The sequence below is a fragment of the Amblyomma maculatum genome, chromosome 1, assembly GCF_055883805.1.
Source record: "Amblyomma maculatum isolate TAMU_Amacu chromosome 1, ASM5588380v1, whole genome shotgun sequence".
Classification (NCBI taxonomy): domain Eukaryota; kingdom Metazoa; phylum Arthropoda; class Arachnida; order Ixodida; family Ixodidae; genus Amblyomma; species Amblyomma maculatum.
Window position 1 is genome coordinate 348,282,034 of NC_139344.1, and position 14,344 is coordinate 348,296,377.

General features: G+C 43.2%; 1 protein-coding gene across 1 annotated transcript in view; it reads left to right on the plus strand.

The window, feature by feature from the left end:
- The first annotated feature begins 7,194 nt into the window (after window positions 1-7,194).
- Window positions 7,195-14,344, plus strand: part of LOC146207708 (nose resistant to fluoxetine protein 6-like) — a 36,718-nt gene continuing 29,568 nt past the window's right edge. Inside the window, exons 1-3 of the mRNA XM_084577330.1 lie at window positions 7,195-7,318; window positions 11,572-11,783; window positions 12,576-12,630. Of these exons, the coding sequence (XP_084433456.1) occupies window positions 7,195-7,318; window positions 11,572-11,783; window positions 12,576-12,630 (391 nt within the window). The remainder of the gene's footprint in view (window positions 7,319-11,571; window positions 11,784-12,575; window positions 12,631-14,344) is intronic.

Below are 14,344 nucleotides of genomic sequence, written 5' to 3' on the forward strand. Positions count from 1 at the left end.
GCTGCAGGGCTGCAAAGCATAACTTTGTTTCCCTGCCAAGTTCATCAGTGAGCGACGTTGAACAGGTTGAAGCCATATACCCTGAGCCATATGGCGGAACGTACACACTGCAGGCAACACGAAAACTTTTCTACTTAATTATTGGCATCGTATTTGTTGATTAGCGTATGTACGTGGGAAAATGTCTGACTTCAACAAGCTATTAAACAATTAGGAATGACTATACTTAAGATGAGAATGTATTTATTAAAGCCATACGAATCGTGTTTATACCCCGGTTCGTTGCTTCCTACATCTAACACTAAGCAATTTTCTTTCCCTCTTTACGCATTGTTATACTCACAGTTAATGGAGATGGCTTAATGATTGAGAACAGTCGCAAAGTTAAACTGTGGCCGATTCAGTGCCATGTCAGCAACTGCGAAGCCGATGCTTCCCAATTCGTCATTTACGCCTATGTGTGGCCTTCAAGTCCACCGTCTTCAAATGGCATCCTGAAACGTTTTGTTCACGAACCGCTACATTTGTTGTCTCATGGGCTTGTTGTCAATCACCAAATGGTTGAACTCAGACTAAAGGCAATAGTGTGAGATGCCTCTGCACAGTTCTTCATAATGCCGAAAGTTCACAGTGGATACAATGGCCGTCCAAAACCAGATCGTTTAAGGCTTGTACGGGGTAGGCAAGATTCCGTTTCTAGATTCATTTTGCCCTCTGCGCACTGATGTGAGATAAATGAGACGTTGTCCCAAACATCCCCGAGGAGCCTCTATTACACTTAAGTTGCCCGTTGATATAGCGTGGGATGTCTGTCCATAAATGCATGTTATCAGTCTAGATGTTGCTTGATTTATTAAGTGCGTTCGGAGACTATGTTGCAATGCACAAAATGAGAAAGCGTGCTTTGGCCTCCTAGTTTTGCCACAACGTTTGTGCGGTTTAAAGTGCGTTCGGAAGCCTCGTCTGAACAGTGTTTTGAAATAATCTGTAATCATAGAGGAACAAGGCCCACTGTCTCCTTCACCAGCTTTTGGTCGAAGAATTGAATAAGCTTTGCCATGATCTCACACCAGAAGCTACGTCTGATGTTCCCATCAAATTTACTACACAATTTTTTTTTTCAGGTTTTCATCTGCCTTACCTGCAGCGTCTTTTCACAGTGCTAAGAATAAAATGCACAGCTTTATAGATGACGTCGAAACTGGCGCCGCAGAAAACACAGCCGCAATGACCGGGATTCAATCCTGCATCCTTGGGTTCAACATTCGAGCGCCGTATGAACCACTGAACCACCAGAAAAGGCGTGCGATAAAGTATGTAACACATTTATGTGCTTCTCTTTAGCTTGCTCACCATTCCAAGCTATGTCTTGGTGAGTACAGATCGTTTTCCGAATTATGCGATATCATTCCAAATTTGCTTTCTACAAATGATTTGCTGGGGCACACCTTTGAGCCTGAACCATGTGTAAGCTGTTGTAAATGTATGAATTGAATAGTCTGCTGCTTCGAGCACTTGACTAACAAGCCCGTGAGATGGTTTCCTTTTTGCCGCAAAGACGGGTTCTTGTCCGCACCACTCTCGGCATGCTGTATCTAGTAGTAGAAACTTGAGCACCTCATCTAGCATGGCGTCGGATCTGTCTGCTGTGAACACAAGAGCATGAACTGTGCTGTGAGCAAGAACCACTACGCTGGCGACGCGTGGTTTTTGTCACACGACAACTACGCACCTGACTTTGTTGCTGGGCTTGTACGTTTATAAAATCCGTTACCATCAGGGTGATTACGCAAAGCATTGCCAAGCAAGGATGTGTGGTCACTCTGTCCCGTGAGTATGTGCGCTTGCTCATGATCGTAGAACTGCCGGAATCCCTTGGCATCTCTTGAACTGGACACAAGCAGCAGCATTCTTAAATTTGCAAGGTGTACCTGCTCTATTTGCTTCTTGTCTGAAACAGTGTTGCAGTATTTGTCCTGCTTCGTCAAAACATACGTCAGCTGACTGTAATCCTCTTACTGCTGAGGAGATGGGTTCTATAAGGAGGCCTTTTAAGTACCGAAACCTCTACCCTTTCGATAAGCTCTGACCTTCAGGCACGGTCTCGCAGAAGCATCCCCGAAAGGGATGCCAGTTGGCAAGTTCCCAGTTGAATGATTTTAGATACAGGTTTGACAGTCAGCGACACCTCCGTAAATTCGACGCTGCGTGTACTGAAGGTTTATCTTTGCGAAGGTGCTACTCGAGCCTTGAATCTAGCCGATGGTATTTATGGCCCGTCAGGGGCCTCGGTGAGTTTTATCCCGAAAGCTTCCTCCTGTAGATGATACTCCAATTGTTTTCGTGTAATTTCTGCTGTCAATTTAGTGATTTCTGAAGTCTGTGAAGCAGAGCTGTTAATTTATGAGCGTTTGCTTTCGGCAGAGACTCTACGGCCTCATTAATTATGATGGTATTCTGTCCTCGTCGGCTTCGCCACTTGGCCTTGCCTTCCATGTCTTAGTTTAGCTTTTGCAGTCAATCGTTACCTTTTCGAAGTACACTAGTGTTTTCCCATAACCAGGCTTCGGCATGATGCGTTAGTTTTTCTTAATTGAACAATGCTTCAATTTTAACCGCTGTTCCGCTTTATCGTCTACCGAATCATGGCGGATGAATCACAAGGGGGCAAAGCTCAATATCAATAACAAAACCATTGGATATGTTCAAGGGAGATTACACAGGTCTAGGGTGACTCTTGTTACTCTCTTTTTTCTTTTAGCGCCCCGCACGTGAACATAAGCTTGGCGGCCGCACATTGGGCGGCAGCGTTTCCTTTCCGGCATGTATGTCATGGCCGCACCTCCAGTTCTCGAGAGCGTTCGCCAGCGGGCGGTTTAAACAATGCCGTCAATACATCATAGGCACCGTTCGATGTCGACCAAGCCCATTCTGCTGCGTCCCTACCTATTGCAAACACTGTGCATACATTTACCTTATTTCACTGTCTTCTCGGGTGCAGATGTTCGGATGTTTGGCGTCTCCTTCCGTTCCTGACTTATTGGTCCTTTTACTTCGAACATGAGCCTCGAACATGGCCGTTTCCGCTTTTATATTCGCTACATATGATATTTTGAAAGGAGAAAAGAAATTAAACTAACACAACAAGACAATTGTTACTTGGCTCTAGAAAGCATTCTCAAATGAATCCGGCTTCCTACAAGCTAGGAACTGCTCTTCTTCATCGGGAAAAGGCGCGAACTGGACGGTAATAAATCTCCCTGATTTTTATTTAATCACTGTAAACGATTTCACAGCGTTGCCTTGAAACTGTTGCGGCGATTTCAAAATTGGGAGTGCATTTGTACCCTTTTACAAAGCCACTCTCGATTTCCGCTGCTATTTATCTGCTGGAATGCATGTCTGTTTTCATACGATCGTTCGTTCACTCATGACTCAGTTTGCCGACTGGAAGTTTTATGACAAGCAGAAATGCTTTGACTTATTTTGTTTCGGTTTGGTTTATAGGGTTAAATGTTCCAAAGCAAAACTGGCTACTAGGACCGTCTTGCGTTTTATCTCTATTAAAGCGTGGCCGCCATGGCCAGAATCGAACCAGCGGCTTTGGGATAAGCAGTCAAGAGCCCCAACCCCGGAGCTACCACGGCGGGTCAGAGAAATGGCATGCTGGGACCTACATCCCACTTACAAAGTGGATTGTTAAGCCCATGTTTCATCATAAAAAAATCAAATCCTTGTTTATTTGACAAGTATTCCTATTCACCAGCTTTCATAATGTTTTCAATGTTAGCAGAGCGGAGAACAGTCTTGAACTCATTTTTGGCCGCCGTCCTTTTCTGGCCTTTACGCTGTATTGTGAACCAACATGCGCTGTCCTGTCACCTACAGTGACTTTTTGTAATAGATTTACCCCGACTCCAGCTTTCAGCTCTTCGTTCTAACCGCGATGTATTGAGGTTGACTGTCTGCGCGGTTGGAACAACTCTGTACTTATTAATCGTTTGCTTTTGCAATGGTACGTGAACTCAGTTTACGATTTCTCAACAGACGGAGCCGAAAGATACCAGGCATCTTCAAATCTTCGGTTTTGTCTTTATTTATTTAGTGAGTGCCAACTGGGCAATACTGCAACTTTATCGGAAACTTATTGACGATTACACTCGAAAGAGTTTCACTTTTCCTGACCAGTTTGGTTTCAAATAACTTTTTTTTTCGCGATTCAACAATTAGAGATGATTGCTACATTGTGGCGACATTAACAAGCATGTGCCCATTATTCTGAACACAATGTATTGAATATTGGCAGGTACTGCATGCGAAGGCTAAAATGCGAAATAAAAACGCCAATTTCATTGATCTTACTATGAGGTCTCTCGAGCTTTTAAGATTATTTGTTGATGTTGAAAGTAAGAGTAGCCGGACTCAGCAAAAAAGAGCTCGACAGCCGCAGGGGTACGATTTAGAGCGTTGCCTCGAGTTTTGCAGAATTTAACCTTATGTTCTTAATACTGGTGTTAATGTGCACATAACGAAACAACAATTCGTTTCATACCATCCGCCCTTTCTGCGATCATTGGCTCGCCCCCCACGTCTCTTCAAAAGTCGTACCTCATCACGGTTTCGAGCAACAAAGGTCACCTGTTCGAATTACTCGCCCATGTTAAAATTTAGTTTGAAAAACAATCATGTGTACCATAGGGCTCCAACTTCTGTTGCACTACTCACAATTGTGTACCTCAAATGGGTTTATCAAAATTTTGGCAACAATAGTGACACACACACACACACACACACACACAAAAACGTTCCCTGGTGGAATATAAAACCCGGTATATGTAATGCATCGAAGTTGGGGGTCTTGGTCAGGTGGGCTTGGGCAGACATGACGGCACACATATCGTGGACCATGTGGCGGTCTGCATTGTATTGGCGGTCACGTGGTAGCTGAGAAATAATTTGCAATTATGAAACTATGGTCGCGTGACTTGGTTATGTGGGCTTGGGGCAACGTTTACTTGGGGAGACATAACGTCACACATATTGTAGACCAGGTGGTGGACTGCATTGTATTGTTGGTCACGTGGTAGCTAAGAAATTCTTTGCAAATATGAAGCTATGATCACGTGACTTGGCCGCTATCTTGAATCTGAGAGTGACGGAGATACACGAAAAACCGGCAAAGTAGTAAGAGCTAACGCCCTTAAAAGAATGCTTGATACTGAGCGATCGTTCAGATCAGCTGGCGCGTGGCGTTTCCGTTAGTGGGCATATGGACGGCAGATCCAAGCCGTAGGTACGCTTGTAGAATGCCTGGAAAACAAAGGATGAGATTATCATTTCTAGAGCGTTTCCTCTGCAGCCAAGTTTGAGCAACTGTTCCCTTAATTTGTGCAAACAACCGTGATCATTTTACACTATACAAATGTTCATTTACGTGCTCCTTGCATAGCTCCCTCAAGATAATGCGTTTTTTAAAGTATACCACGAAAATTCGTGACGATGCATAATATTTGTGCAATTGCGTTGCGAATATTTGCGAAATGTGCTTTGGTATTTGAAACCAGCTAAACTGCTTGTTAGGGTATTCGCAGTAATTGTAATGCAGTAAAATATACTTCACTTTCCGCGCTTTTAAAATTTCCCAATTAAGTTATCTACATGAGCATAACACTGAAAGTCCAACAAACAAGAATTCAGACCGCGTTGCTGCAAGGTCAAGTACCGACGACGTAGCCACCGAGAGTTGAAGGGCTCCTGCGTAACTGTCGGCCGCTAAATATATGAGAAAGTAAATAATAAATTTGAAGCCGCGTTGAAAATCCTTGAGAAGAGAAAAAAAAATCTCTTTTCCTATTATCCAGGAATTCCTCTCCAAATTATTTGCTCTGCGTTAAATCCGACCAAGTTAGTGGTAGAAGGTAACTATATATGCACGGAAAAACCAGCGACATGAAGCCAGAGTGGCCTGCTCTAAAAAGGCGAAAAGGCAAGAGAATACCTGTTTCTGCTCTCCAAGAAGCCTGTAGCAGGATAGAACTGCATCGTTTATTTTTCAGATTAACTGTTCGCGCACTTATATTCCTCGTGTCAATGGTGCCATGCAAGGAATGCGCCCGTCGTAGTTTTTGTCAATTTCATTATTGATTTTGTAACATCCAAAAAAAACAACTGGAAAACATCAGCAAAGTGCAGTACATGTCGTCGATGGTTCTCCGGACACTGTTTATTGAAAGTGAAATAAGGAAGGGGGGGGGGGGGGGGATGAAACCTTGTTTTGTATCAGGAGCTCTCATATGCACTTCTCCTCGTCCTTGAGAAGGCGAATGATAAATTACGTCATGTTTGTGCGGTTTCAAGAGTCAACAACAGTATAAGCATTTATGCCTTCAAGATTCATGTTGGTTTTTACGCCTTACCAGTTACACGTAGAGGATAAAGTAATGCGGAGCGGTGACCTGATCATGCGCGCATCTAGGCGACGCTTTATCCATTTTAATAGGACAGAGGTGGCGACATCCAAGTACGCAGTCCCGTGCAAGCGAGCGGTGTTTGTAAGTCTTCAGAGTTCATCAACGAGAACAACACACTAGACCAGTGGAAAGGTCGATCGCAGCGTCACTACCAGCAGCCATCCGTAGACCATCTGGTATGCTTTTGAACGTGAGGTGTTCCTCATTGAGGCAAGCTTCAGGCGGGACAACTGTAAAGTGGGTGCTGGGCCTGTAGATTTGTAACCAAGTGATAACGGTTGTGCTGTTTTCTTTCACTATATTTGGAGTAGAAAGTGTGCAACCGACTGAAACAAGCGAGTGTATAGACAAACCAAGCCGAGGAGAGTCTTGTGGACGAGCTGTTAATGCGCATGCATCATCGCTGCCTTGTACAGAAGGGTGTAATTGTCGAAGCCGTGCAGTGTTGCCGAAAAGGAGTTCGCTGCTTTTCGAAATGCATCAGAAAGCCAGGTGCCTTGTATTGATCGTTTATCTTCACGTGGCCGCAAACCTTCCAAGAACATGCGAGTGCAGAGCAAAATCCTCATCAGCTGTGCAAACTTCTGCCGTTTCACAAGTTGCACCAAGCCATCTCTCCATGCCAACGGTGATAACCGACAGTATCCCGAACACGAAAGCCACCATTAAGGCTACGGCGAAGCCCGGGGCTTTGGATGCCTTGAAAGCTTTCATCACCAACACGATGTCCAGCTCCGGAAGTTTAATCGCTCGCAAGCTCCTGCGCTCAGGCATATCCAGCGAGTGCAGCATAGGGATTCTGAAGTTTATGAGAGCTCTCGAAAATTTGGAACCGTGGGCTCTGCGGAGTAAGTAAACATTCCTTTTAATCCTGATTTTGACCGAAAATCTGCTGAATCTAATTAGCAATGCGTCTTCCGCCATAGTGATTTCGTAAAACCCCTAAATATGTCTAGCTCCTTCGAATATGTACGAAATTGTCTTGAGATCCTAAACTTAAAAACAGATGCAGTGGAGACAAAAAAGTATTATATTTTGAAAACTGTCATAAAATTTAATATAATATAGGCATAGAGTACTATTCTACTTTTACTCATTAAATTTCGGTTCAATAATGGCTTTTTATTCTTCTAGGAGTTGGTAGGACCGTAATTATTTCCGTTTAGTTCATCTTAAAAACTTTGTGCTTTCATGGGCGCTTCCAATTGCATTCACTTTGATCTTGCTTTAAATAATTGCTAGCTTTCTGTCACTTTCAATGGATATATTCTGAGGGCTTTTGTAAAAATGAATATACTGATAAGCAATGGTTAGGACATCGAGCCATCCTGGCTACTGAAAAGCTATTGTCCGTGCCTACAACTCAATATGACAGTACCAGCTTCCAGTGCTTTTTAATGCAGTCTGAGGATTAGCAAGCTTGAAGAGCGTAAAGACACAAAGGAACTTTATTTTCTTTTTATCATCATCGGGACAAACCAGATCGAAAGAATAGGTTCTCGAAAAAGATTTTGTTCGCGCGAGCCGAGAAAAGTACTCCGGGCTATTGACATTTGCTAAGACTTTCCCCTGGTGTCCAAGATCTAAAGTGACCCTATGGAGTATGTAACGTCAAATGTCATAACGACATATGCTGAGCAAAACCGATGAAGTGCAGTTGTATTTGCTCGCAAAGATTGACCATAGTATATCTGAAATTTGTAAAACACAGTTCGTTATGTTTTTCCTGCGCGCATTCATAGCCTTCTGGGTCCCCATATATCAAGTGTCTTTTTTTTTTATTTCAGGCTTATATTTCATAATAATTTTAAGGCAAGACGTGGTTGAATACTGCAGTGGTGAATATTCAACCTTTTGCCTAATGCCAAAAGCATTATTAATTTTAGAAATCCCGAGGTACACGAGAACATTCCTACACGTTTCTTTGTGCTAAATGATGCGTCACAAAAGCTAAAAGGCGCTTAAAAAAGCTCAAGCATAAAATGCTCGCCTGAATCGTCTTACAAGTTTGTTTTTTCTCAATTCTAGCAAAACTATATACCGCATGCACTGTGGTAAGAAAAGCAGTGCTGAAACTCGCATTGCATATCGGCACATTTTATGTTCCAAGGCTTTCTGTCTTTTGTCTTGTTGCGACCTATTTGAAATGCATTTTCTTAACTTGACCGGAAATCAAATTGCATTTTTAAGCATCTGGAAGTCTACAAGAGCGCCGAAACACGCGGCTGTAGTATACTAGTCGACATTGACCTTAGGAGTGTTTAAATGTTTACAAGTGTTGGTCCACTTGCCTTTCCATTTCCAACTATCACCTTGAACGCCTGGTGGCGCAGGACGCGAGTTACGTGAAACACTTCCCCTTGGAAAGGTACCGAAACGCAGCAGGACAAAGACTTGCCAAATAAAGAACATAGCGATAATTCGCATAATTCGCAAACTGCAATCATTTAGAGCATGCATGGTGCTGTAAGTGTATAAATACACTGCGATGAAAGCTTTATAAGATTTGTGCATTCCGACGCCTCATTATAAAACGGATTCTATATTTTTTTGACAGAAAGAGTAATAGGTGCCACGGTTATGCGTTTTGCTCCCTTCCTTCGCATTAAAGGCAAACTGCAACGAAATTTTATTCTGATTTTAAGAATGGTATCTGAAGTGCTCATTATGCCATAAGTTCATAACAGTTAATCTATGGTTAGAGAGGTAGCACTCATGTTAAAGCCTTTTGAAAGCTCCTCCGCATATTATACACGGTAATTTTGCCAAAAAGTGGTGCAGGTATGGAATACTTGAACGTATTCGTCCAGTGTGTTTCCGAAGTGCAATAATCAGTTGCAAGTGCGGTGGCACATATCAATCTGGTTTCTTTTACGTGCCATTGTGATGATGTCCTTGCCTGGTTTAGTGATGGCGACTCGCAAGACCGCACCGTGTGTTGCCATAGAGCAAAAGGAAGTTTTCTCAAAGTTTTATTTGCAGCGCCGCCTCTCGGCGGCGACAAAGGAATGAATATTCACACCGGAAACGATGTGTGTCCTGTTTGCAGGCATTTGTTCACAGTTCTGTAAGTTCTGTAACGATAACACATGGGACCACTCTTATGCATTTCTGGCATTAGTTAATATGGCCGCCCAACTTCACGTTCTATTAAAAAAAAAACGATGATGTTTCTTAGGTATTCCTGATAGGCTCACTTCAATTACGAATGCCATCTATTGCTGCTCTCTGCCTTATTTTTCCTCTCGAAAAGTGGTTTTTCCGGAGGAGGAAATATTGTTGTAGTTTGCGTCCTAATTAGCTGTGCCTCTCCGTTTCTCAAACAGTATGAAAGAAACAACCAAGATCCGTATAACTCGTGCTATTGTCTTTCCAGTGTTGATGTATGGATGCGAGAGTTGGACTGGGAAAAAGGCTGACCGCCGAAGAATTGACGCGTTTGAATTGTGGTGCTGGCGAAGACTCTTCAGAGTTCCTTGGACTGCCAGAAGATCAAATCAGTCGATATTGTCGACCATAAACCCCGACTGCTCATTGGAGGGTCAAATTCTAAGGTTAAAGCTCAGCTACTTTGGTCATCTGATGAGAAGAGAGGAGTCGCTGGAGAAAGATTTGATGTTGGGAAAGGTTGAGGGTCGCCGGAGAAGGGGTAGGCAGCGAACGCGATGGTTAGATGGCATCCTCGAGGCACTGCAGATGAAGTTATGTGATGTTAGGAAGATAGTGAGAGACCGGAAAGCGTGGCGTGATATGGTCCATAGGGTCACGAAGAGTCAGACACGACTGAACGACTGAATTGAACTCCGTTTCTCGGGTTTTGCAATCCCTTGTTTTTTCTTCGACGGTGCAGTGCCCAAATAACGACTAGAATGCGAAATTATGGCGATGCTCGGATGATTTTTTCCTGTCCTCCCGCTTCTTGTTTGCGATAGTTCAGCCTACTGGTTACGAAAATTCAGATCTACCTAATGGGCGATCCGCTGCATATCATTTTGAATTCAGTACACCACTTTTCCTGCCGACTGGTCCTACGTGTTTCCACACTTCTTCGCACAGACGTGTGCGTGACCGAAGGGTGGATACGACAACTCGCACAGCTAGCCTACTTTCTCGGAGATCGAAAAAAAAAAGTGCTTAGTTGATGAGCGAGCCAGGGGTGTGTAAAGAGGGGCTCGTTAGAACATGCATACCAATGAAGCCAACAGTGATAGAAACCAGGGAAATCATGAGGGAATTTTTCTCCTTTATTTTGGGGTGTTCTAAAACGCGAGATAAACAGTGAAGTGATTTTTCGGCTCACAGGCAATAAATTACAGAGTGGACGAAAAACCAAACGCAGGCCACAGGGACCGCCGCTGACGCGGGACCTCCGAATTCCTCATGCGCTGGTCGTCAAACTGAGCTATTGCGGCTTTTGTCTCATATTCTTCCTTGGTGGGTATTTATGTCACACATGGCCAAACTCTGGAAGTCAGCAGCGGCCTTTTAGTGCGAGTATGATGTGTAACATGATAGAACGAGGAAATCAGAAGCGGAATTCTACGTATGGTATTTAAATTGCCAAACCCTTGCCCTTTTTATTCATCTGAGCGGGTCAGAGAAGATACTGAGGGTCTCGTTAAAAAACAAGGCCAACAGTCACAGCAACTAAGAGAGGCACTGAGGAACGCTTGTATATTTTTATTAGTTGTATTAATGGAGAGAAATCAACGGTGTAACAATTTTATGGCGGAAAATATTTATTGATTAAAAAGTACAAGATAACACAAACACATGCCGCAGGTAGGAGGTGGACCTACAACCTCAAATTTTCGTGAACTGTGCTCTGAGCTCTGTGTTATGTGCACCGTGCTTTGTTCTATTTGAGCTACGGCGGTGGTTGTTTGACCTTATATCAGCCAGAAAAACAAACTTCAGTTGCTATTCAGCATTGCGTTCACATTCGCACGTCAGTGTCCACATCTGCTGCCGAGTTTCTTCAAAGTCAATAACCATGCAGTTATCCCGATATTACGCTTCGCTGAGCAATGTAGCAACCTCGAAGGGAATTACGACTATCCACTGAGTGCGTACACTGCTGTCTGAATATCCTCGCTTGCAGTGATCGATGCGACAGGAAAGTTCCCGACCGGCCTGTTTCAAGCGAACACCGTCGAAGCCGGCGCGTATGATGAGTGCATTGAGACGGTGTTTCAAGGCGAGAATGGAATGGAGCGAGTGCGGGCCCAGTACTGCAGCATTTATCTGCAGTTGACAGGCAGCCCAAGTCCTGTTGAGGAAATGATGTCGGTGTTTGAAATCTCTCACAAGCGGGTAAGGCTCATTGAAATTCAGTAATTCCCCTTATTCGCGCTAGAAATCGATAGGCCGTAACTGATGTGTAAAATCTTTGGGCATTTATTAAAGACTTTTTTCTTTTTTGCGATATCGCAAGTTCGTCCTGGATCATTACAGCAAACTGACATTGACTTTGAAAAAAAAAAAGAATAAACGAGACAACGCCACCATAACGCATTCCTGCCAAAACGGTGCCAGTGATTTTGGTGCTTATTTGTATGCGTTGATTTTTCATGATTATTTGTATTCTTGTTGTTTCGCCCCAAGCAATATTATAGATGCAGATGTAATTATCTAACTACGTATGTGTGTATCAGAGCTCTAAATAATGTATTGTGTGTGTTTCTTTTGTATGGTCACTGTTGCCTTATACGAGGCTCTGTCGGCTTTTGTCAAGCTGCCGTTTTTTTTTTTTCGGATAGCTCTTACTAGCAGCCTCCTGATTATTAGTAGACACTGATACCACAGACAAAGAAATAAACTTGCCCTCCTTTTTGTTGTCAAAAATCATTTATGGCTGCTTAGCAGCAAGCCCGCAAACACGGGATTTCAAAAGGATACTTAGAAAGTCTGCATCCATATTTTCAAGTGTGTATTCAGAAGCGCCAGAGTGGAGTTTGGTGCGGTTGAACTCTTATTAAAGAAATTGTTGCTTGTAAATCTGCACTGTAACTTTGGTGGGCGCGCAAGCGTGCGCGATTCATATATATCTTACACTGAGAAAAGAAAAATATGGTAATCCAATTTCGTTTTATTTTTCCATCTCAGTCTAGCAACTTCTCAAAGTACTTCACAGATGGACAGTGGCCTGGCGTACGTCTTGGTGTGTGTTTTATAACTGACTGTACAGAGGAAGACCTCCAAAAAGTTGCAAATACGTGTAAGTAGAATCTCCTTTGAAAAGCCATGCCTCCCTGTCACCATATCCTTTGCTGTGCAGCTCCCCCAACGCTGACACTCTAGAGAATGAGCGTGAAAAAGAGCGCTTTAGCAAAATCAGTAAAGGGGCCGCTTTCAACTTGATGCTAAGCATGAGTGTTAATGCAATACTCGCCTAAGTGAACAGTTCATTCATCGTGTATTTCCTTTAACACCAAGAATTGTTAACCCACGTAATGTGATTAAAAGGGTCAAATGGTGTGATAGAAAATACCTGCTGTTCCAATGTGTGCTGGTAGCCCCAAAGAATCAAAGGTCCGTTCTCGATTAGCATCAACGTGGCGGAAGGGACCAATTTGAGCATCTGCTACAAAGGGTTTATGCCTAAAACAGGCTCGTCTCCTTGGTATAGTCCGGGGAAGTTAGTAGTAGCAAGATACTAATAGAGGAAGGCTTCCCGCTCCACATAAGTACCTCGAGAAGAACACCTCCATCCCTCCATCATCATACCTCCTAATGAGAATAGACTAACGTGCAAATCATAAACTTAAGTTTTAAGAACAGCCACGTCTTTCGCTTTTTAATATGGAGGTCGGTGTCCTTTCCTACGTTGCCAGGCAGCACCCCCTATGGAGACCGACATGACCACGGAAGGGGCCATTAAAAAAAATCAAACTTCTTGCCTTTTTAGCCAAGAATTTCAAGATCTGTAGGAGTAGCCTGCGGTATATCCTACAGAGCAGTTGGAATTTGTGCTTGAAGGATGCCGTAATTTCATGACAGTTATTGCTACAATTAACAGAATATTTACTGAAAAAAAGGACCACAAAAATATGCTGCTGCTACTCTTTCTCCTTAATATCCCCCCCCCCCCCCCCCCCCGCCCCATTCTTCCTCTACCCTCTCTATTTGGCTACACCAGACTGCCAGACAGCAGTCAAAACACTCTTCATCATTCATGCCCACGCATTAATAAAATGTACGCACCCCTTGAATTAAGAGCAGTTCTATTTGAAGGCTTGTAATTGCTTATCCGCGGGAAATGCAAGTCTTTAAGTTTTGTGACGTATTTTTCTGCCATCTTTCAGTTCTAGAAGGAGTGTCTACTGTAGTCGTCAGAAACTGCGTCACCAATAGAACCGAACCTGCTAGCATCACTCAGATCTGTGTAATGTAAGTACATATTCAGCAAACATGTGCCATATTCTGCATAACTTTAAAGAGGCTTTAAACTCTTCTTACAGTTTAATACTGAAATAAAAAAGCAAGGTTTTTGTGCGAACACGACATTGACTTGCAGCGGGTGAAGTTTTACCTAATGTGCTTGTTCACATAGATATAACCTTCTTTAATGAGAACTTCATTTAACTTTCAACAAATCTAAGTTGGTGCGCAGTGGAATCTAAGTATTTTGTGGCGTTGCCATTTCAGCAAGGAAGAATTGCAAGTTTTGAAACTTGAACTTGTTCAAATTGTCGCAGAGCCGTGTCGCATATGGAAGGTTTTGCCGTGAATGAAGTAAAATTAACTTAGAGAAAGTAAGAAAAAAGAAATAGCCCAAGAACCTATATAAAGCCCCCCAGCGTAGTCATAGCCCTGTCCCTACTAGCCGTTTAACAAAAATAATTTTCGAGCGCCATATTCTATTTGAAAGAGTA